The 24,672-nt window shown below is 41.3% G+C and overlaps 1 protein-coding gene across 4 annotated transcripts in view; it reads left to right on the top strand.

The window, feature by feature from the left end:
• The window catches only part of PRDM2 (PR/SET domain 2), a 66,778-nt gene that overhangs the window by 21,212 nt on the left and 20,894 nt on the right, over positions 1-24,672 (top strand). For 2 of the 4 annotated variants that reach the window (XM_038159674.1, XM_038159675.1), the window contains exons 6-7: positions 3,967-4,093; positions 23,958-24,065. In XM_038159674.1, coding sequence (XP_038015602.1) covers positions 3,967-4,093; positions 23,958-24,065 — 235 coding nt within the window. The other 2 variants (XM_038159676.1, XM_038159677.1) reach the window with 2 other exon arrangements.

The raw sequence follows: 24,672 nt of genomic DNA, 5'->3' as shown, positions 1-24,672 counted from the left end.
CAAATGTTTTTCTCTTCCATCTTTTCTTTGTCTTTGTGAAGGGCTGAGGGTGTTGGTAAGCTGCTTGGCATCTGCTTTCCCCAGGATGCCTGTGTGAGAGCTGTGATACTGCAGGGCAGCAGCTTGAACTCATGATGCAGTTTCAGCTCTTCCTGCCTCTGCTCATGGGAGGAGCTCGCTCTGTAGGGTTATTCTGCACACAGGACAAAACTTCCAGAAACAGTAAAAATTCTAGTTCTAGAAGTTCTAGAAAAAGCAAAATACGGTGAAAACTCGGTTTCAAAAAGTCTTCTAAAGAAGCTTGGCTATGAAACTGTCCCTGATTAAAATGAAATGAATGTGCTTGTGGAAGACTGTTTTGCCCAACAGGTTTATTATACCTCAAGATCCTCCCTGTTGCATGGGAGAGAGCAGCATAATGTAGGGTTATAGAGTGTGAAAGATTCACTCAGGTAAATGTCAGACTGTTCACTTGGGTTATGTTTGGTGAGATGAGGCCACACCCAGGTGCAGAAGCACAATATCACAGTCAAATGCTGTGTCTGTGGTGAAAAATAGAAACTCTGATGAGGTGGGGCAGGCAAATGCCTATCTCAGTCTGTACAAGGTACATTAGAGTTCTTGAACCTTTAACAATTAATTGATTTTTAGACAACGTGTGCTAGAACCTCTAAGGTTACTTAGGTTAGGTTTGTAACTGGTTAGGATATTACTCTTGAAAATAACAAATTTTGAACTTACTGTAAAACTTTTGAACAGGAAATACTCAGATTAAGGACAGTTAAATGTTGCAGTTAAAACAAAAAGCACAAAAAAAGTGTGTGGGAATTATTAACCTAACGAGCCTTCCCAAAAATTCATACCTTTTTTTATCCAGGCTGTCCCAGTCTGACACTGCTGCACCGAGGATCTGTAGGGAATACTTTGGAGGAGGTTGGGCTTTGGAGTTGTTACTAGAGGGTGTCACGAGGAAGAGTGGTGGTACAAGTGGCACTTGCTCAGAGTAGTCCTGCTCTCGTATCGCTGTGAGGGAGCAGCTTTAATTGTCTGGTTTTGAAGCTGCTGCTGCATCTCATTTTAGAAGCACAAGGTTAGAGGGCTTAATTGAGATTCTAGAGCAGTCACAATAAAACTAAATTCATCAAGCTGAACGTTAGCTCCAGCCATGCAGCCAGCAAATTACGTGTTCATTGCCACCCTGTGTTTGCATTGCCTGAAACCTCATCCAGATCTTTGCTCTGCCTTTGTACTTTTTTAGATGATAAGGGTTTTTTTGCATCAGACAACTCTGCTGCACGACTTGCTGCTCACCAGCTCCAAGGCCATGCAAATAACTTTGCCTCTATTTATCCTATCAGGCTCTGGAAGTGAAGGCAGCCAAGCCATAGGCTTTGCTTGTGTTAGAACTTACTCTTCCCTTAGCTCTTGGGATCTTGCACCTCTTGTTGTTCCAGTGTCTGGGGGTATGATTATAATTATCACCTCTATCATGTGCTGTGAGACCCACTAAAAATGGGCTGTAGAAGAAAGAAATCCTAATTTTCTTCTTGATACAAGATTCCCCTTTGGCTTCAGACTGGAAAGAATAATCTAAGGACAACCTTTGCTCTAATGAGTGAAAATAGGATCTGGTCTCCACCAGCCCCATGTTCATTTAGCCCTGAAAGAGGGGAATTGAAGTTAAGGCATTTAAATTTTTCTTGGTTTTGGGTAAAATGCTTCAGGAAATGGAAAAACAATGAGGAAGATTTAAAAAGTAAGTTAAAATCTTCAGTCTCCCAGCTTGGGGACTTACTAGCTTGAGTCTGTGTGAAATGAACTGACCAATAGTTTCTTTTATTGGCAGTGCTGGGAGTATGAGTAGCATTTGCAGTGGTGCCCATTTGACTAATTTAATCTGTGATTTTTTAAAAAAATTTGATTAAAAAGAATGGAAATCATCAATTTGGTGTGGCAAGCAAACCTTTGATTTTTGTGGTGCAGTGGGTTTCTTAAACATGTAATTATCTGTATTCCCATTAACCCACTGTGACAGTCTTTTCCTGGATCTTTAGAATTTGCTCCAGATCCCAACTGTAGTGGCTGCCTGAGCAGTAACTTATAATAATATTATAATTAATGTTATTTAAAGCTTTGTGTAAGGTAGGTATGTTTGTCCCAACATGGCTGCTCTCTGGGAAGAATTTACAATGAATATCCAGAGGAGTGAGCACTGGGATTTAAATCAGTGTCACCATTAGAGGCAAACCACAGTTTGGGACATTACAGCTGGAAGGTTCATGCCCAAAATAATAATAACAACAACAACTGTGCATGAATGAATAATACAAAGACTATATTAATTAACTATAGTAATATTAACTAAAACTGTACTGATATTACCTCTGTATTGTCAGGAATTGTGATGGGCCAAAGAGCAATGCGTACAAATAGAAAGAGGGGAAATTTTGGGGTTGATGATAAGAGATTCTTCCCCATGAGGGTGGGCAGGCCCTGGCACAGGGTGCCCAGAGCAGCTGGGGCTGCCCCTGGATCCCTGGCAGTGTTTGATGCCAGGCTGGACAGAGCTGGGAGCAGCCTGGGACAGTGGAAGGTGTCCCTGTCATGGCAGGGGGTGGAACTTGATGGACTTTCAGGTCCCTTCCAACCCCTTAACATTCCATGATTTTTCTTTTGTTTTTATTTTTTTCTGAGATTTTTTTTTTTGTGCGTGATTTTGTCCCTTTTTCTGATTTTGACTTTTTTTGGTAAGTTTTTTCTGCCTTTTTTTTTGCCATTTTTAGGGCTTATCTTTTATGCTGGTATTTTTGTGGTCTTTGGTCTTGTCACTTTTGTGGAGTTTTTTCTGTGTTTTCCTGTGAATTTTTTGGGGGTGATTTTTTAAATGATATTTTGTGTTCTGGGGGTTGTGTGTGTTACAGTCCACGAGGAAGTTTTGGGAGTTGCTTTTGGGGTGTTTTTGGTGCTGTTCTCTGTGTGTCATAGTGCATTATGTGGTTTTGGGGTGTTTTTTTGGGGTGTTTTTTTGGGGTGTTTTTTTGGGGTGTTTTTTTGGGGTGTTTTTTTGGTGTTTTGATGCTGTTCTCTGTGTGTGTGTGTGTGTGTGTTACAGTCTGTGATGAGTTTTTGGGGTGGTTTTTAGGGTTGTTTTGGGATGTTTCAGTGCTGTTCTCTGTGTGTGTTAGAGTTCGTGATGAGGTTTTTGGGGTGTTTTGGGGTTGTTTTTGGGTTGTTTTGGGGTGATTCTGGGTGTTCAGTGCTGTTCCGTGTTTGTGTGTGTGTTATAGTCCATGATGAGGTTTTGGGGTCGGTTTTGGGGTTGTTTCGGGGTGGTTTTGGGTGGTTTTGGGGTAGTTTTGGGGTGTTTTGTGCTGTTCCCTGTGTGTGTGTGTGTTACAGTCCGTGATGAGCTTTTGGGGGTTGGTTTTGGGGTTGTTTCGGGTTGGTTTTGGGGTGTTTTTGAGTGTTTTGGTGCTGTTCTGTGTGTGTGTGTGTTTTACAGTCCATTATGAGGTTTTGGGGGTTGGTTTTGGGGTTGTTTCAGGGTGGATTTGGGGTGTTTTGTGCTGTTCCCTCTGTGTGTGTGTGTGTGTTACAGTCTGTGATGAGCTTTCGGGGGTTGGTTTCGGGGGTTGTTTCGGGTTGGTTTTGGGGTTGTTTCGGGTTGGTTTTGGGGTTGTTTCGGGTTGGTTTTGGGGTTGTTTCGGGTTGGTTTTGGGGTTGTTTCGGGTTGGTTTTGGGTGTTTTCGGGCTGTTTTCGGGCTGTTTGGGGTGTTCGGTGCTGTCCCGTGTGCCGGGGCGGGCCGGGGCTCTCCTGCGCTGTGCCCTCCGCCCGCCAGGGGGCGCGCGGGGCGGCGCCCTCGAGGCTCGGCGGGAGCAGCGCCGTGGGCGCCGCCGCGGCCGCTCCCCGCCCCGCCAACAACGCGCGCTCTGATTGGCCGCGCGCCCTGTGTTGTGTCCCGGCAGCCAATCGCGGCGGGAGAGGAGCTGTTGGTGTGGTACAATGGCGAGGACGACCCGGCGATAGCGGCCGCGATCGAGGAGGAGCGAGCGAGCGCCCGCAGCCGCCGGCACTCCCCGAAGGCCCGCAGAGGTACGGAGCGGAGCGGCCCCGCCGCCGCCAGCGCGCGGGGCAGCCCGGCCTGCGGCCGCCGTGACCTTCCGCAGCCCGAGAGAGCAGGGTGGGGAGGGCCCGGCCCGGCCCGGCTCGGCTCGGCCCGGCCGGAGGCGCCGCGGGCGGAACGTGGAAGTTGCGGCTGGAAAAGTTGGGAGAGGCAGCGCGGGCAGCGGGAATGTCCCGCTCCGCCGGAGGGGCCGCGGCAGCCGCAGCGATCCCGCGTGGGGCGGGGGCCGAGCCCGCCGCAGCCTCGGTGCCTCCTTGGGACAGGGAGCGGAGTCCGGGCCGCCGCGATCCCTGCCGGGGACGGCGAGCGGAGCTCGGCCCCGCCGCGATCCCTGCCGGGGACGGCGAGCGGAGCTCGGCCCCGCCGCGATCCCTGCCGGGGACGGCGAGCGGAGCTCGGCCCCGCCGCGATCCCTGCCGGGGACGGCGAGCGGAGCTCGGCCCCGCCGCGATCCCTGCCGGGGACAGCGAGCGGAGTCCGGGCCGCCGCGATCCCTGCCGGGGACGGCGAGCTGAGCTCGGCCCCGCCGCGATCCCTCCCTGGCAGGAGGAGGCTGAGCCCGCGGCCGTCGCGATCTCTCCTTGGGAAGCGGGAGCGGAGCCCGGGCCCGCCGCGGTCCCGCTGTGGAGAACGGGGAGCCGAGCCCGGGCCCGCCGCGATCCTTTGGGAAGGGGAGGCTGAGCCCGGGCTTGCGGGTATGTCCGTCGAGCCAAATGAAGAATTCCCGTCCTGTTCTTTCCCTGCGGTTTTTAATTTCTTGTTGTTTCCAGGCCGATTTGCTGGTTACGGAATGTCGCAGGCGGTGGGAATGGCTGCTCCTGGCTGACTTGGGCCGGGGAGGGAGGGTGGGACGGGGCTGGGTGGTACGAACGCGTTATTCCCTCTGTGAATATGTATATCAGACCAGACATCCATTATTTTTTCCATTACTAATTCGGCAGCAGGGTTTTTTAGAGTGCGTGTGCCTCCACGCGTGGCCTTATATAACTGACATTTTGACTAACGTTTTAGGCCAAAATCACAACAAAGCCTTTAGTTACAGGGACTAGATATAAAAAAGGAAATATTCACTGCTGCAGCACAGCTATATCAGTTCCTCTTGCATGGGAGTATGTACATTTTGCTGTTCTCTGGAGGTTACAAATGAACCGAAGAAAGATAATATTTTAAGAAGCATCATTACAATTTTTTAAACTTGAAACGTAGGGCCTGATGTTACAGGTTGAGTGGAACTGAGATTGGAAACAAGGTCAGATATTGAAAACAGTTATTGTGTGAGTATTTTATTTGAGATTGGGGAGAGGGGACTGTAGTGCAACACAAGCAGTTATTTTGAATAGTATTTCAGAGGTTGAGGAAATACAAACTGAAATTCAAGCGCTGAGTTTTATTTTATAATGAAAAAGCATATTTAGCACATATATAAGCAGCACTTGGTAAATTACAGGCTGTATTACATTTTTTTTTTCCTAAATCTGAATTATCTTAGCACATGGAATTTGTGTGCCTATGATTTACCTGAAAGGCTAGAAAAACAACCTGCAAGAATTTGATTATATGATAAATCAGCAAAGCCAGACAGAATAATTTCTGAGGTAATTTTTCATGGCATAGAAGTTTGATTTGCATTCATGAAGTTATAGGTAAATATACCAGTAAACTAATTTGGTTTCTGGTCTTTTGTGGGTTTTGTGTTTTAACTGTTACGGATTTTACAGATTTCATAATTAGGAGCAGTAGATCTTTTCCCCCTTTTTATAAACTCAAGCTCCTTATGAGGCTCACAGTTACTGAATAGAAAGCAACCCAGCAGAAACTCCAAGCACAATATTCATGAAGCATTTGAGAATGACCAAGAATAACCTATTTATGGAGTTATAGACTCGTCTCATGAAGCAGAAGGACCAAATTCTTAGTATTTCATTGATTTGAGTTGTTAGATTAAATTTTCAGCTGCAAAATGATAAGGCAGTTCATTGGATATTTTGAAATGGTATAGTTCTGTTTTTCACAGGTTTCATTGGATTTTTTTTTTTTACTTTGCATTTACTCTCAGTTATTTTGTGTTTGTAGTAACATCTGCTAATATTTGCAATTCACAGCAATCTTTTTTCAAGAAATATACACTTTTTTTCCCTGCAGATTTGGTAGCAGTAACTGCAGTGAGGATTCCAGAATGGTTTCTACTCATATCCCTGCTTTTGTAGATTCAGCTGTATCTTTGGATGGGGAAAGCTTCTTAACCCTAGACTTGAGGGGTTTGGGGAAATACAGGAAATTATGATGAACATGATTGAAAAGTAATTAATTTAAAAATAGATAGTTCTGATTATGTGATACAAAGGGAGAGGAGAAGAAAGATTTTTGTGAATTAACTTTATGCATGTGAAAAATTGGGAGTCAGTATCAGGTAATAGTTTAATTTAGGAAACTTGCTGGAGAGGAGCTCCTTCAGAGGGTTGTGAAATTTGAATTCATTAGTGACCTAAACAGATCCATAAATTTTTTTAATTTTATTTTGGCATTTGTTGCACACTGTTGTCTTACATATTGGGAAGAAAATATAACCAAGTAAGAATTGTTAAATTCTCACAACTGTGAATGTGTGTGTCCTTTAGGAACACATTTTCCAGAAAAGTGAAGTGACAGTTCAATACCTTAGGAATGGCTTGGCAAGACATTATTTGAGAGGTGTATTATGATAACAGACCATGTAGTTATTTTTAAATTTTATTTTGGCCTTTGTTGCACACTTTTGCCTTATTGAGAAGAACATATAAGCAAGTAAGAATTGTTAAATTCTCACAACTGTGAATGTGTGTGTCCTTTAGGAACACATTTTCCAGAAAAGTGAAGTGACAGTTCAATACCTTAGGAATGGCTAGGCAAGACATTATTTGAGAGGTGTATTATGATAACAGACCATGTAGTTATTTTAAAATTTTATTTTGGCCTTTGTTGCACACTGTTGCCTTATTGAGAAGAACATATAAGCAAGTAAGAATTGTTAAATTCTAACAACTGTGAATGTGTGTGTCCTTTAGGAACACATTTTCCAGAAAAGTGAAGTGACAGTTCAATACCTGAGGAATGACTAGACATTATTTGAGAGGTGTATTATGATTCAGTGATACAGACCATGTCGTTATTAGATAAAACTCCTAATTATTCTGTATTCAGTAAAACAAATATCCTTTTGGATTTTTAATGCATCTTAGGTCTTATGCTTGAACATAAGTTAGATATTAGATGGATAGAGATAGATAGATAGATAGTTTGAGTTTAGATATTTGTCATTTGACAATTAAGCTTGTTCCTGCCATCTGTGTCATGAGCCCTTGTCGGAAGAGGTGCCCATTCCAGAGGTGTTGAAAATGGGCTGTTTCGTGCAGCCAGTCAGTGGAGGCCTTCCCTGCTGTAAGATGTTCCCGTTGCAGGAGGAATCCTCTCTCTGAGTGAAGATGGAATGCTCTGTGCTGGGTTCCCCGAGAGGCAGAGCAGGCTGAAGCTGTGAGCTGTGGGTGAGCCGGGAGCTGCCCAGGCTGGGCAGAGGCGAGGTCCCCACGGAGCTGCTGGCCCTGACCTTGAGCTGCCCTGTTTGCCAGTGATCCCTGACACAAGGGCCCATAATCTCCTTTAGGTGGATCTAGGATGGCACCTGGCATTTCCTCCAGGTCCCCATGTCCCTCCTGCATGGTTTTGGTTTTGTGTTCTGCATTCAGACTGCTTTATAGTCCCCAGGTGTTCGTGTTCGATGGCTCCTGCCTGGCTTGGCTGTAGCTTTTCTTAGCTGGAATAAATCTTGTGCACCTTCCTTCTACCATGCACAGCAGCTCAGCAATCCTGGAGGAAAAAGGCAGTTACTGCACTTCTTTTCATGTGTTGGAGCACTGTGTGATGTTCCTAAGGTGCATTTGAGCTGTAGAAAGAAATTTAGTAGGATAACAAGGTATTGAGAGGGATGGGAATGCAACCCCCAAAAAGGAAAATCTGGTGAACTTGAGCTGGGTACCATCACAGAACTTTATCAGAACCAAGCTGTTATTGCTGCCTTAACTACACAGTTCAGAGCCAGCAGCTGCCAGTGCATGGCCAACAAGAGCTGAGATTAGTTTTTTTTTGTTTCTTTTGCATTTTCTGAAATTTTTTTTCTTAAATGTTTATCATTGTTTCTCCCAGGTTGTAGTTAATGTGCTGCCTGCCAAGCTTGTAGGGAAACTTGCTCAATCAAATGCCTTAGCACAAGATCTTTCATTAATTCTCCTTCTGAGGAAATTAAAAAGAGAACAGCTTGGGTTCACTTTGCAAGTTGGGCTCATGTGTCCTTGAGAGAAGTAGTGTGGATTTTTTAGTGTGTCATCCAGGTGTTTCTTCCTTTTCATACTACAGGAATGATTTGTAGCACTGAGCAGTAACATCAACAGAGTGTTTCCTTCAGGAAGAGCTCATGAAGCCTCTGGTTTCAGACTCAGTCTTTCTGAAAAAAAGTAACTTTTCAGTTGCTAAAGTATTTTTTTTAAAGGAAGGATGGTCATTCATTGGTGGTCATACATGAAGATACCCAGTGGTTTTATCCAGCAGTCTGCTTTAAGGTGCTGCATAGGCTCCAGAGTGTGATCAAACAAGGCTAAAATCTCATTTCTGCTGTGGATTAGGTGGCAGATCAAAAGTCTGGTTTTGAAGGAAGAGAGATACTGATGTTACTCAGGATGAAAGCTTGTCTTGCTCCATGCTTGGGAGTAATACTGCCAAAATAGCCTTTTTTGGGGAGAGAACAGTGTTTTTTTTTTCTCTGGCCCTCACTGTGTTCCCCTCATGTCCCGCAGGCCTGGGGCTCCTCAGCGAGTGCTGCAGGAGCTCCTGCGAGCTGCCCTGGTGCCATCAGACTCCTGATGGGGACAAAATCTTCAATTTCATTCTGCCAGAAGCATGTGCTGCATAATGCAGCTGGAGTGGCTTGTGAAACCCAGTGACCTCTCAGCCACAGTTGTGTCAACTCCTGAAATATTTTGCTATTGTAGTGCAGGCAGAGCACCTGCACCAGGGTCACCTGTGTCGTGAACAGCCCCTGGTGATTGTTCAGTGTGGTTTTAAAACCTCAAACCATTGCTAATAAATCTTATAAAGCTTTGTTACCTTAAATGGTTCTATTACTAATGTTGCTGCTTCCCGTAGTTCTTACTGGGCTTCAGGCAGAACATGAACCATAGGGGTGCTCATAATAACTAACTCTGGCCCAGAGGCAGTGTGAGATGAAGGTGGGTGAATTAAGAATCAGTTATTGGCTGTTTCAAATAATTATTGTGCCTCGGTTTATAGCAGGCTGAATGGAAAGTGCAACTTCAGGCTTCTGCTTCCCACGTGTAAATAAACTTTGTCATCCTAAAAGTTACAGTGTTTTTTCTCTTGTCTGAAAGTGTGACTGTTGCTGAAACAGTGTCAAATTGCTGCTGGGGAACATGAAGCGTAGGGATGAAATAAGCAGGTTAAATTCTGTGATAGAAGAAATCCTTGCAGTTTTTATTTTTTTTGTGAATAATTTCTTAGGCATTCTCATGTAGTTCCAAATAATTAGCTGTATGTGAGAGTGCCATAAATATGCATCCTGTTTATAAAAGGTAGGCCTTGGGTTGCCATCTGGATGTCATCCCAAATGGAAATCGTGGTCAAATGATGCTGTGATTGTCTGTTCTTTAAGTTACACAAATTTATTAGGTTTGTACTTGGACTAAGTTTAAAAGTTTGTTTCTAAACAGAAAAGAGCTTGTGAGAAAAATGATTGTGTATGAGTTGGAATGTAGCAATGGATGTGCAAATTGTGCATTTGTAGCAAGGATATCATGAAATGATATTGTTATCTAAGCTCTATTTCCAATAAATTTACTGAAAAACTCAGACAGGAGCTCAAGGCTTCAAAATTTCCTAACCAATGACTGGGAAAAGACAAGGGAGGAAGAAGAAGGCATCAAGATCATCTGGAACAAAGTCTTAATATGGAATTTACTTTGATTTCCCCAAATCACATTGATTTGCAATAAGGTTTATACAACTCCAGTTCAGAAGCTCCATTTGGGATGTGAAGGGACCATATCTCTCATAGAAGCATCTTTCTGGGGAGTAACTCATGCATTTGAGGTCTTCTGAGCAGTGCAAGTTTTCTTTTAGCTCCCATCAATGAGGGCCTTTGAGAGGGAGACTTGTATTCCTTTAAATTCCCATCTTCACCTCTCCAGCAGTGCCCCAGGTCCTAGGACAGCTGCTCTGTGCTTTCAGAACAGCCAAGTGAAATCGCTGTCACTCATTCCAGCCTTGCTCCTGCCTGTGGATTTAAGAATGGGAGAAAATGAGCCCTCATTTCAGGCATTAAAAAAGAAATTACCTCTATTTAAGAAAATCAAAAAATTCAGCCCTGAATGGCCTGTGTTGGCCCCTTAAACTCTGTGTTTCTAAGTATAAACTTTTGGAAGTACTACAAGCACCTTGCACACACTGTTACTTTATCTCTGTGTGGTTTTTGTGTTTGACTTAAAATAACAATCTGGCCTTCATGCTTGTTACAAGTTGTATTTCTAGCTACTAACTTAGTTCTGCTTAAAGCAGATGTATGTAGTTACCTAGCAGAATAAAAGTTCTTGGGTTGTTTGGTAAATCAGATTCTAAAGCATTCTGTATTTTTTTCATACTTTTGCATTTTTAGTCACACTTCCTTAGACTGCTTTTCTCAAGTTAAAAAAGTAAAATATATCTAGACCACGGTTGAGGCATTTCCCAGCAAATTTGCTAATGCTGTCTTCAGTTACATAATCCACAGTGGGAAGTGAAATAAGGCACCAGGCAACTTTCTATTATTAATCAATTTTTTTCTTTCAGTTGATCAGGATTAGCTTTGAAGCAAGGAGTGACCTGGAAAAAAAGCTGCTTGATATTTCACTGCTGTTTTTTTAAAAATAATCCACTGCATTTGGGAGTTATTCTTCTCCTTTCTTAGTAAATACTGTTTTGATTTTCCTGAAAATAAGTTACCTACTTGCTATTGAAATACTTGTTTCCTTGTAGAAATATTTATTGGGATTTTCCTAACTTTCTTAGACCATTTTCTTCTGACTCATAGAATTGTTTAAACGCTTCTGTGTAGAAGATATGGAGAAAATTTGGTGATTACTTTTTTAGGGAAGAGCTTTGAGATAGATTTGGAGGATTTGTTCCAAAATAGGAGGGGGATGAATTCCTGCAGAGTAGAATAGGCACTGTTTTCCAGAGAGAAACAAGTACTTTTGTTTTCTATTCCTTCAAGTATTTAGTGATTTAGAGTTGACCTGTTGCTAGTAGAATATAAGAGAACAAACTCAGTGAGCTACTGACTGCCTTACATCTCAGTAAATCTGGGTGACTTTTGCTCACGTGAATAATCCTTTCTTGAATTGCTTGGTGTTCCCTCACATTGAGCCAAGGCTTTACCAGCCACTGTTGCTCTTTCTGTGGTTTCCTGACCTTCCTGTGCAATCTCCCACTTCAGTGTTTGTTTCCTGATTGGAGGCTCTGAGGATTATGATGGATGCAAGGTAAAGTCAGTTATTGACTTTCAGTGTATTCTAATTTTATTTGCCTCCTGCTTGAACCATCTTTTTATTTAGGGAAGGCTTTAAGTTCTTGTAGTAAGAATCTTCTGTAGCTCTTAATTTATATTGTCTTTTGCTAGATTTTTTTAATGCATCATCTTTTCAAAACCATTCAATCAGAATTAATGTGAATAATATTGTATCATTAACTGTACTAAACTTTTTTATTGCAATTTACCATAATTTTGCATTGACCATTTATTTTACTTGCATTATTTACAGGGAATGTCTCATACTGAGGTTTATCTGCAGACACCGTGTGTAATTTATTATGCAGAGATGAACAAGCACATTTAACTTAGCTTCAGGAGTGTGCACACAAAGTTTTGTTAGCTGGTTTATTCATGGAAGACATGCAGACTCCATTTGAGTGTGTGGCTGAGAGCTCTTTTCTTTAATTGAAGTCTCCTTCAGAAAGTAACTTGTGTTTGTCAACTCTCTGAAGATTCTCACGTGGCTGCGTTACAAACCTGCAAAACAGCAAAGAAATTCTATATTTTAGTTATTAACTGGCTTGTATATTTTTCAAATGAACAAAAAGGAAAACCATTTGTAAGACTAGAGTCTATTTATTCTTTTCAATCTGTCAATTTATTTTGTCATTCCTGCCAAGAGCCTTGCACAGATTGACAGGAATGACTGTTCTGAAGAATTCTGCATTTGCTGTGTTGAGTTCCTCAAGGAAATGTTACAGCAGACTGACTTGCTGCTTGGGTTTATTATCAGTTATTGAAGCAAGACTCAGTGGCATTTGTAGCTAAGAAATTAGGCAATGTCTGACCGTTTTCTAGAAATATTTACTTGCCTTTTATACACTTTTCCCCTGGAAAATCACAATATTTATTTGCATCACCAGTGCCTGAGAGTTATTTAGGATGAAGCTTTAGGAGCTTACCAGCTGTTAAGAGTTAATTCTGTTGTTACACTTTGTTATCAGAGTTCTGTGAGAGCCTTTGATTGACTATGATTAATGCTGCAGAACTTCAGAGAGGCACTGTTATTAATGTGCTGATCGACATAAAATTATTCTAGTGAGAGTATTATAATAGCTGAAAATCCATCATCTTGATTATTATTGCTGCAAAATGCCATGGAAATGAGCAGTCAGCTATACATTATTGTAACCCTTGTTGAGAGTCAGGTGCCTCACTCGAGTCTCCTCAGATACAGATCTCGTTTTGTTTGGCAGTCCATCAGAGACAGTGTGACTGTTGAATGGGGAAGGCCTGCTGTTTGTAAAAGTGACTCGATTCATAGAAATTTGGGAACATTCTCTCAGACATCACCATTATTCAGGGCTGAGTCCAATGCAAACTTCCCTGTGTTGCAGGCAGTAAAACTGCAGCCTGGGAGCCGTGGTGTGAAGCAGCTCAGAGCAGTGATAGCTGACCTGTCCAGCTGGGGATTGGGATCAGAATGTTCAAACACCCACCTTTGCCATAGTTGGATCCTCAGCCGGGTCTTGAGAGTTGTCTTGGGCTTTTCCCAAGGAGTAGGTCTTACCAAGTGGCAGTGAGTGGAAAAAATGGACTTTCCTGCAAAGTGTTCCCTTTCAAGTTGCAGGTAAAGAGCAGCGAGTCCAGTGTTTGTGATCTTACAGACCCTTGTCAGGGATTGCAAAAGCAAAGTGGACTTTGTGCTGTAGCTTAGCTCCTAGCTCTGAAATCCTGAACTGTTGGGTGTCACCCTCTGCTCTCCCCTCTCAGATACCAGAGCTGGTTTTATTTTCTGGTTCCTTACCTGCAAATTAAATTGTCCAAGTTGTGTTACAGTGACATTTTATTTCTGTAGTCTGTTTTAGTTGATGTTTTCTACTATAAACAGGTCTGTGCAAAAACCTTCTAGTTTTAACCCATTTAGATCGAATTAGACTTTCATCTCACATGTAGCAGTTAACTGAGCAGAAGACAAGTACATCTGTGCTCTGAGATTTGTTCTCACTGTTTGAAAAATGGAAGAACTTGCTGTTCTCTGTAATAACTTCATGAGCCTGTGACCTTTCTTGGTATCACAAATTAAGCACATAGCAACTTGCTCTTGTCTGGTTTGGGGCATATTATAAATTTAGAACTTCTGTTGTTGGTCTTGTTAACATGAGCACCAACTGTTGCTGTTGTCCTGTAGCACAGTCCTTTTGAGAAATGGGCTGATTGGGCAACTGGAGGATTACAGTTCCTTTGGAAATATAATTCAGTGTATCTCATGTTATCAGAGAAGGCTGTCAAGCCTTTCTCTGAGAAAGTATCAGTGGGCTGTGGCTGAAATGAATGAAGCACTTTGTTTCACCAAGGAAGTGAAGCAAATCTTCCACAATTTCCCAGCAGATAAAAATAATTTGGTGACTGTGTTGTACATTAAAATGATGAGTTTGCATTGTAATATTTATCCTCATTTATCTACTTCTTTAAAGGACCTGCTGTGATATTCTGCCATATGACCTTGGATTTGTCCCTCTGAAGCTGGAAAGAGATGAGTCTTTCCAAATTTAACAGATACAGAGAAGCAGAGTTTTCATGCTGCAAATAGGTTTTGACAGGAGCTGGTTATTAACAATTAATGTTCTTTGTTAGGTTGCAGACCCAGTTGAGAAGATGCTGTAATATTTTTAAAGGGGACTGATGGAAAAAACACTGCATACCTACCAGTACTGAAGAAATAGAATAAGGTTAAAGGAAAGAAATGTGGAAATGGATGTCAGAGTGGGTGAAATACATTGTAAAACACAGAGGGGTGATTTTACTGGGAGTACTTGGAGAAAAAATTCTGAGAAGTGCCATGTTGCAGATGTGGTGACCATAAATGACATGAGAAATTTAAATAAAATTAATAACGGGACAAATTTGAGTGACTGTCAGTGAAAATGTTGAGTGTGACCTTGTGCAGTTGTGTGGGGTTGAATTTTATCCGTGGGAGCTTTGGCATGCTGGTAGCACTGTCTGTGAGAGGCTTTGCTCTGGTTTCCTCAGCGGTGGGGACTCTTGTTACAGTAATCCCTGGGCTCCTGTTGGACACAAAGGCAGCCCTGTTCCTGGGATTGTGGCCTTGTACAGCTGTGTTCTCCAGGCAAAGCCAGTGCCCCTCTTCAGGCAAACATTTGGGTCAGTGCTTTGGGTTTGGTTTTCCATGCAGTGACAGCTTTTCATGTGTGGCATAGAGAGGCAAAATTGTTCTGAATAGCAAGACACCGCCTTGATCAGCTGTGTGAGAAGGGCTTTTGGGTCTGCAGTGGACTCAAAAGTCCTTTTTTTCTATTCTTTTTTTTTAAATGTCACTTATTTGTGTAACTGCTGCTGGATTGGAACATACCGGGTTTGTCAAAGAGCAGAATAAAATGGCAGATAAAGGCCTAAGTAGTTACTTCTGAAGATAACTTAGCTAAAACCACAGATATTTTTGATGTCATCCTCTCAATTGGTCAGTGATCCACATAGGGCCATGACAAATATTTCCATTTTTTATTACAGATGAAGGCAGACTGATCCAGTAGTGCTCATTTTGAACTTGCTGGTACAAGTAGTTGTGTGAGGGCTTTCATTTGCATTACCTTTAAATGCTGCTGTCAATATAAGTGGTATTTCTAATTATCTGAGAGTAACTTCATTTCACAGACATTTTGGAGCAAGCTCTAATGACTGGAAGCAACATTTTCTGGGCTTAGATAAAAGCTTTGATTGGTTAAAGCAGAGATTTAAATTTAGACATTCTCTGTATTAAATACACAGTTTGGGTGCTCTATTTTTAACTGAATTTTAAATAAAAACTGGCTAAATATAGAGAACAGTTATTTCTGGGAAGTGTGTGTGTGCCAGCTGACATTTCTTTTGCTGCTGCTTTTGTCTTAATACTTAACAAAACAAAAGCTCATGGAATAGATGTACAGAGAAGAATGTTCCTCATGTTTTCTGTCCTGGGCTGGCTGTGGGAGCTGTGGCAGCCATGGAGCAACTTGCTAGGAATTTGTAGTGAATGGGGGGAGGCTGTGTGGTTAGAGAGGGTGGGATGCAGGAGTTGGAGTGATTGAGAAAGTCTGGAGCAAATCTGGCCCCATATTTGTGTCCCCTTTCTACTGTTTTAGAAATATTGGCATAAGGGCAGAAATAACATTTTCAAATCTTGCTAGGATAAAACCTCTACATTTAATTATTTATACTTAATTGTTCCATCACAGCTCTCGTGTAGTTTAAAATTGCATGGCATTAAACCCTCGTTTGCCATGCCTTGTAATTGTTGGGTGACATTCTGTGATACTTAAGTCATTATAAGTAAGTCTTGTAGTCTATAAACTTAAGACTTCCTGGGCTGTGCACTCAGGTTAGTCAGAAGGCAGAACGTGCTGGGGGTTGGAATGAGGTGCTGCAAGAGGGATGACATACTCTGACAGACAGTATAAACTGGTTTTGTCTCTTGGCTGGTACAGAGTTATGGTACATAATTTAATTTACAAAAGGTAACTTGCATGAAGAAGACTGGAGATGGCTCATAGTGCAGCTTGTCGGGATTGGTGTAATCCCACACATTTAACACAGGCTTCCCACTCAGAATTTTTCACCAGTTTTTTTAAAATCTGTTTATCTGAAATTTGTGAACAGTGTCAAATTTTCTAGTCTCACAAACTGTATAATGGCAATATATTCCCTTCTGCTTCTCTCAAACTGTTGGGTCATTTCTTTCTCTTGGCGTGGCACACCTCTGGTGTCATCCTCAGGTTTCTTGTACTGACTACCATAATTCCAGAAGTTTGTGGTGAGACACAGTAACATCATCTTTGGTGCTATCATTAAAGTGGAGATTTTGCCAAACATTTGCAGAAATTGGTGTTTTAAATAGCCCAGCTCAGAATTTTCTTATGCTTTCCATGGCAACAAGTTCATCTGTTATGCAAATGTCACTTTACAGTCTCTGTCAGTGCATGGCTCTGTTTCTTTCCTGCAAAGAGTGTATTTAGTGCTTGGTACAAATAGTTCCATGCACAGTTTGGAACATGAACCTCTATCTTCAGGTGCCCTGAAACACCTTCTCAAGGTGTTCATTGCCCCTTTTATGTTGTGGTTGGAAAATGCAGTGATTGAAATGTGCTCTTTGTGAGTGAAGTGATGGTTAAGGGGTAGCATTAGGCTCATACAACAGGCAGTTTGGTATTAATAGAATTGCTGTGAAGTTGGGCTTCCTCTTTCTCCTGCTCCTACTGGGTAAGCTTGAAAGTGTCTTTTTATGGAAGAGGAGATGCAAGTTCTGCTGGAAAAAATTACAGAGAAACCTTTGCTAACTGCATTTGCCCATGATCTGTAGATAATTGAGAAGACTTCTCCACTTTTTCTGTTCTATATTGCTCTATGTGTTCTTCCTCTCCAGCTTTAATATTATTTGATACATTAGGTCTGGGCAGATTGACTGAACAGAACCATGCTCCTCTGCAGCTCTGAAATATTCTTGTGGTTCTCAGGAGTTGGAGGTTAGAATTCTGATGGGATTGTTTTTGTACACTGTGAAACAGCTCCTGTTAATTTTAGTGTTTCATTTGCTTAACAATACAAGTTATGCCTAGACAAAGTAGTTGTATCTGATGACTTTATAATGGTGTTGCAAGAAGTACACTCCACCAAATACTTACAGTGATGACAGACTGAAGAAAATAGGGTAGTAAAAGCTTTTACATTTTGCTTTTTTCTGCAGTTTTTCATACCTACCTGACAGCATTGTTGAAATAGGCCTCTTAATGATACTGTCTGTGGAGCCATTTACATTTAATTGACATCCCTTTTAATGAGGTGTTTAAAAAATTGATCTGTGGCTTGAATTTCATGCTTGGACTTGCTGGAATATGATTAAAAATGTGCTGACATTGCCTCTAAAGTTTTCTGTTTTAGAAAGATTCAGTACTAAAAATGGAGGTTCTCATGTGCATGTACCCCACCAGTGCCTGGGATGATCTGTAGCCAAAGTGGGAAATGCTCCTAGTACAGGGTATCTATCTTACACTGGCAGGGAAATCAAAATTAAAAGCTTTTTCTGGGTTGTGGGGAAAATTACTCAAAAATTATCACCAGAGGTGTTCTGTGGCAGCATTGGAATTTCTGAGCCACGGGCTCTTGGGAAGCCTATGTTTGGGTTTTGCAGCCTGTTTTGTTGCCAGTACAGGGGTTTTTCTCCAGAGTGCTTGGTAGGCAGCAGTTTCAGGTGTTGTTTCATTTGAAGTTGGGAGCTTTAGGGTTCCAAAGCCATCCCCTCCCCAGGTAATGAGTGTGTCTGTTCGGAGGTACTTGGAGTTCCTCAGCTAAGCTTGCTGGAATCCTTTCAAAGCTGTGCTTAACTGCAACCACTTAACTTTGATATATTGTTGTATGAACAGCAATATTGTGGAAGAAGTTGATATTACAACATTTAAGCAATGTTTGTTTAAATAAGATAGAATTGTTGAGGCTTTTTCTTTCAAAGTTGCAATCTTTTCATTCTTAGCCTAATACTAGACTTTTTACTATTTTTACTCTTGCTTTCTTTTTCTCCAATAATTTGCAGTGTGACATTTTGAACCTCAGCTATCCTAGATCACTTAAAACTTTGGACAGCAATTTAAAAAAGATTTAATTAGCAGAGTCTGGGAGCTGGTGGATGCTGTGAGGAGACACTGAGCCGGGTGCTGGGGCTGTAAGGCTGTGGTGCTGGATGGGCAGCAGGGACCCTGGCCTGTCTCCTCTGAAATGTGGCTCTTGGCTTAGATATTGGATTAAATATTTGCATGACTTTGTGGGTTTGAGGTCATATTTCTGGCAAATTTCTGTAATCCCCCTGATTATATGAATAATCCTCAAATACATTCATTTTTATATATATATATATATATATATATATATATATATATATATATATAAGACACTTTGTGCTTACAAGCTTTCCCTAATTGTTGGGAGTTCTTGGCAGTCTCAGTGGCTCAGAGCAGCTCTTAACACACAGCTATGTTGCCCTGTATTTAGCCAGGTGGTTTTTGATTTGTCTTTGCTGTGTGAGCAGGTGCTGGTAGAGAATGGAAGAACTAAAACCCAAAAAGACCCAAAAAGCAAAACAAACAGTTTTAAATGCAAACAGAGAAACATATTTAAAGAACAGCCTTAGTAGTCACATCTTAATAATGAGCATTTTGAATTAAACAGCATTTTTTGGTGCCTAGTTACCTTACTGTTTAATCAATTCAACTTATTAAATATATAAGGTCTTTAACACCCATGTGCTGTGCCATTCACAGTTGGACAAGATTCTAAGAAATCACTGCAACACTTTTTTTGCTTTTTGTTGAGCACCTCCAGCCAATGCACCTTGGATTTAAGTTTTTGAAGCAAGTTTTGCTGTTCTTTTGGATATAGCATTCTGTGTGTGAAAAAGGCATTCATGTGTTCTGGCCTGTCTGCAGAACAAACAACTACTCAGATTTTTACTGATGTCTGAAGGCTTAAGGAATTTATTTTGAAAAACATGACATCAACCAGCATTCTGGATACAAGAACAGATGAATTCTGGTGCACAGCAAGCTGCTTCTCAAATTAAAATTCAAGTTGTTAAAAATATGTTAAAATTCATTAATCAGAAGAATATGGAGATGACAGTGCAGTTGTTTTCTGCTGACATTTCCAATAGAATCTTTTAGCTTGAATATTCACCTAATCTTTGTTCCATTCTTTTTAATGCCAAAGTACTGATTTTTTTTTTTTCAGTAGGAGAAAGTAATTAGAAGTTGTTTTATAGAATAGTAGCAGCTATTGCATGGGATTGATGCAGACTTTAATCTCAACCAGTTCCAAAGGGTTAGCTAGTTTATATTATTACACTGTGATTCACACCTGAAACTGTGTGGCATTGTCAGTGTAATGTGCTATTTTGTCTTTTCCCTTCAGCCACAGCCTCGCCAAGTGCTGCCCTTGTCTGTCCCCTAAGAATACTTTTCAGGGAGTGTCTGAGGGAGCTTCTCCAGTGTTTTCCAGGAGAATTGAGATTTGGGCAGGTTTCTGTGGTACTTTTCAGCAGAGCACTCATGGGTAAGGTCTGGGTGCGTTACTGGGCTGCAGTTATTTGTTGGCTACAGATCTCAAAGGAGTAACAGTAATTTCAGTTCATACCAATTATTCTTTTCCCTTATTGACCCAAGATTTTTGGGGAGACAAATGTCCACATTCTGTATTTCTGTAAGAGATTGAAGCAGTGTTTGAGCTCGGGTGTGAATGTCCTTCCTTTATGATCTTAACTGTGAACATGTTGGGTGCTGCAGTTAAAGGTTATTAAAGACAATGGCATCTTGTACAGTTGAGCAACATTTAATTATAGAGTTCAGCTCCAGGAGTATGGAAAGACTGTGTTAAACGTCTTCCCTCCCAGCTTCTGAGTAGGCTTATTCCATCCCACCAGAAATAACTCTGTGCTTTAATAGTCCCATTAGTAGTTTGGTTAACAACAAAAGTCTGAGCACAACTAACTGTATGTTCTTCAGAGGTGTCTTGGTTTTATTAATAAAGTGAAATATGGGCAGATAAAGATTACTTCTCTCTTACACTGTACTCTGTTGCTATCTGAACTGCTCCAAACTTAGTGGGAGTGCTAATGACCTGGACATTGGCAGTAGCGTGAGTTCTCCTGTGCCTGTTGCAGTGTTATAAAGGGATTGTAAAGGTGTGAAGGCTGAGCTATCTTGCAGTAGAAGTGGAGAGAAAAAGGAACCCTATTGAAATTTGCAAGACAAACTGCAAATTGGTGAATTCCTCTTTTGATCTTCATCACTACAGACAAGTTCCTACTTTCCATCTGTTTATTTCATTCATTTTCCTTTACATCTTTCTTTTACAGTTCTTCTGAAGCACATACACACATATTAAGTTCTGCCCTTCAATTATTCTTTTGCCATTGTTTCCATTTCACTTTCCCTGTGTTTCATTCCTGTATCTTTCTTGTTTAGACCAAGTGGAGGATCCAGCTGGCCGTAGCAGCCATGTAGGACCCTTCAGGAACCTGATGGTAAGTGCACGTGTGTACTTATACTCAGGCTTCCACCAGCTTCTGTGTTCAGAGGCATTTCCCCCCTCCTGCAGGCTTCAGTTCATTCCTGACCTCTGAAACAAGGAGAAAACTAAGGGACAGGCCTTGAACTACTCATTGATACCCTTTGTATCAGTAGCAGGTTGTGTTTTTACTGGAAATCTGCAGGAAGAAAATCAGGCAAATCTTTCAGGTCTATATGGATTTTAAAAGCACTTTGAGAAGTCATGAGAGAAAGTCTATCAACAGCTGTTCAATGTCTTCAGAAGTTTCTGAACTCCAAATATATGAAAGCTGGGAGAGCACAGCAGTGAAGCATCACCTATTACTCTGTTCTTAAATTCTCTTCCTGGGCAGGTGCTGTTGAATGGTCAAGACCATGAAATTGTGCATCTGGGACAGTCATTGTCATGTTTCAGTGCAGTGAATTCTTTGAACCTTTTCAAAGAAAGCTGCCACCTAGAAGATGAACAAACTAAAGCCATCCACAGTGGTTTGGTGTCTCTCATTGATTTGTGTCAGAAAGTGATCTGACACAGCTGAAATGTTGTGTGTGCACAAGAAATTTGTTCACTGTTCAGAGAAAGGGCAAGTTGGGTGCTGGGTGAATCCTCTCTTAAATGCTCCAAGTCCAAGAACTGGAAACATCTCCAGCTGTATCATGGAGCAGATTTCATCATGAGCAAGTTGCATCTCTTTTTAGGACTGGCAGATGGTCTGCTTTCCATCAGTAGTATAAGGTATGTGACATAAGTAGCTTGATTTTGTGTGAAAATCCTGCTATTGTAGTGATTTCTCAGATCCTAATTGGATTTGAGGGTACTATAAGTTTTATATTCTGTAACTGGATGACACTGAAACATATCTGCATGCTTCAGCACTTGGGATTTGTGTTGGTGCCTTTTCATACTTTACCTCATCCTTGAAAGAGCACAGTATATTGTCAATAAAGTTAGAAAAAAGAATTAATTTGGTCTTGGTTTGAAGGTTTTGACAGTAACCTGTTACTATGCTGAAATTTAGGGGTGCTGTGGAGTTAGATACAGAATTGCCCTGTGACTTCATCTGCAATACTTTGGACACTGCACTGTGGGGGAAAGAAGTGTCTGAGCACGTGCCAGGTTTGGCAGGTGAGAGGGGCCTGTGCACCAATCTTTTAATTCTTGTTTCCAGTCTCACCTGTCAAGAGAGATTAATCAAGAATTTTGTTGGTTTTAGGTCAAGATACTGATAGCGGTCTTCAGGTGATAAGTGGTCTGCAAAAAGGTTGAGAGTTCTTAGGGTTCTAGGAATTATGTGTGATTTGTTATGTCACTCATAAGGTGTATTGTGATGCGTGTTTGATTCCTAGGAGTGTGTTGAAATCTTACATTTCCACTTTTTCCCTAGAAGTGGAACTGTTAGATTGTGATACTGAACATTCCCAGAGAATTTGAAGTGACTTGGGAGATACTTCTGGAAATGTCTTTGGTATCCTTCATACTCAGATCTTGGTAGTGTTGGGTGTAATAATTAGAGGTGCAGATAAATAAAAAAATGGTGTTCAAATTGGTCTTTCAGTAGCTTGTCACATAAGGAAAGATGTGCTTTAACTTCCTAATGCCTATGTGAGCAGCCAAGTATGTGCTAAATCTTCTGACAGTCGCAGGTGTTTGGTATAAAAGCAGAATTGAATGTTCCATTGTTCAAACAATGCAGCATCCTTTATGACAGGTTAGACATGGGCGTCACAACAATAATTGAGGATATTCAGAGAAAATTGCTAGTTCACTTTGGGGAGGATGTGTGTGCCTTGTCCAAAGGTGGCAAAAATTCGGTCTGAGTGACTGTTGTCAGGTTATAAGACTAAAATCTGTTAAATTAGATAAGAAATTTAAGAAGGTTTATTAGATACATAAAACTGAAACACGTTGGAATTTGGGGATGTCCTATGAAAGCTGAGCTCCTTGAGAGGAAATATAGATAATTATTTAGTTTGTTCAAATCAAAACAAGTGTTTCCTTTTAAAGCTGAGGCTGTCTGAGCTGTTCTCTTGAGGGGGGTATGTGTACTTGGAACTTCCTGGAACAGAGGAGCATTTTTTTTAAAGGCATTTCAGTTTCTTGGCTCAGGATGTGAAAAATACTTTCAAGGAGGTAAAAAAGGATTGTGAAAGGATTGTGATGTGGAAGAATGTGCTTCTAGCTAGGAAATGGATTTAGGGCTGTGATGGGCATTTCTGATCAGAGGGAATGGGCAGTGTGCTACCAAGTAGCATTTTGTGTGTTAGAGGGGGCACAGGAGGAGTTTGGGTTGCTGCTTCTGGACAGTTCTTCCCAAGAGTTGTGTGTAGAACCGTGGAGTTTCAGTGGTGTTTTCTGTATGTGTGGAGAGTACAGTCTGTAATGAAGTGAAGGAAAATCTATAAACTTTCATTTGTTATTACACACCCCATATCATAATTTCTGTATGTTATAGGCCTGAATCCATAAGATTAATGGCAAAAATTAGCAGTACTTTGGAGTGCAGTGGAAAATGAAGTTCTCAGTGCGTTTACATCTTACAGTACTGGTCAGCTCTTTGCATATAATGCCCTTTTGTGTTCATCATCCTCTGCAACTAACACATGCTGCTTCTTCGTTTTGCTAACAGAAAGTGATAACTTGAAAGTGGTGTTTGTGTCAGGACCCATCAAAATACCTTCAACATATTCTGTTACCCAGTTCCATCTCATTTGGTTGTACTGCCTTTGCCCTGTTTGTCAAGCTCATGCTGCTTTCAATCTTCTCATGATATTATTACTTCATTTTTTTATCATAACTCTTCTCATCATTCAGAATGTTTATACAGCTAGAATAAACCTCTATGGGTTTCTGTTTTTGTAAGGTCTTCCAATTAACATCAGGATTAATAGTATATTAAGGGATTTTCTATTTTCCATATGCTTCTGTGTGATACAGGAATTTAGTGGCCATGTTAAGGCATTGGGTAACTGCATGATGTGAAATGCTTAACTCTGGACAGGTAGTTGGTTCTTGCTTTGAAAGTGAGGAAAGTACTTCAGTCACTGTAGTTTTTTATCTGAATGCTGTCTGTTCTCCTGCAGGGTCTCTTCAGCAGTTTGTTACACTCCAAAGCTGAGAGTTTAAATCTGCCACTCGTATATGACAAATAAAAATTATTAAGCAGGAATAATAAGTGCTTTTTTCCCCACTAGGAAAGAAGAAGACTCAGGAAGGTAAAAACAAGGGAAAGAAGGCAGCAGATACAAAACAGAAGACTGATTTGGATTCTACTTCTGCAGATATGAGGGATTCTAAAGAAGGTGAGTTCTCAAGTGTCTTATTTTTTTCCTTCTCTTTATCTTTTTGAATCAAAGGATGCTTGCCATGTTGAGTACATTAGCAGGTTATGTTACTGTAGCAAAGTGAACATGTTTGTATCGTTTGCCCCAGTTGTTTTGCTAGTTAGGAACTTGGCTATTAGAAACATGTCATTAAACATACAGCTCTGACCACAGGAAAAACTAATGTGCTGCAAAATTGAGACATAAACCCAAACTCCTTAGAAGGTAATAGCAGAGCAAAATCCTTATTCTAGTGTCTTTGGAGCTTAGTTTCATGGTCATTATTTATTACTAATTACCAAAGTCAGTGCCAAGAGGGAAACAATACAGTATTCATTCTTTTGACCCATAGCTCGTCCATTCCTTCCCTCTGTTGTCCTTTCTGCTTGCACAACACGTGCACCACTGTTCAGGTGTCTCATGGCCCAGCTAAGGAATGGGGAAGGACTTTTTGCTCTGTAATGTACCTACTTAGTCAACATTGTGGGGATTGGCAGCAAAGGTGTTTTCCTAGAATCATCGCAGAATCACAGAACATTTTGGGTTGGAAGGGACCTTAAAGCTTATCTTCTTCCTGCCATGGGCA

Source organism: Motacilla alba, chromosome 21 (assembly GCF_015832195.1).
Source record: "Motacilla alba alba isolate MOTALB_02 chromosome 21, Motacilla_alba_V1.0_pri, whole genome shotgun sequence".
Taxonomy (NCBI): Eukaryota; Metazoa; Chordata; class Aves; order Passeriformes; family Motacillidae; genus Motacilla; species Motacilla alba.
This window is presented reverse-complemented; position numbering and strand designations above follow the sequence as displayed.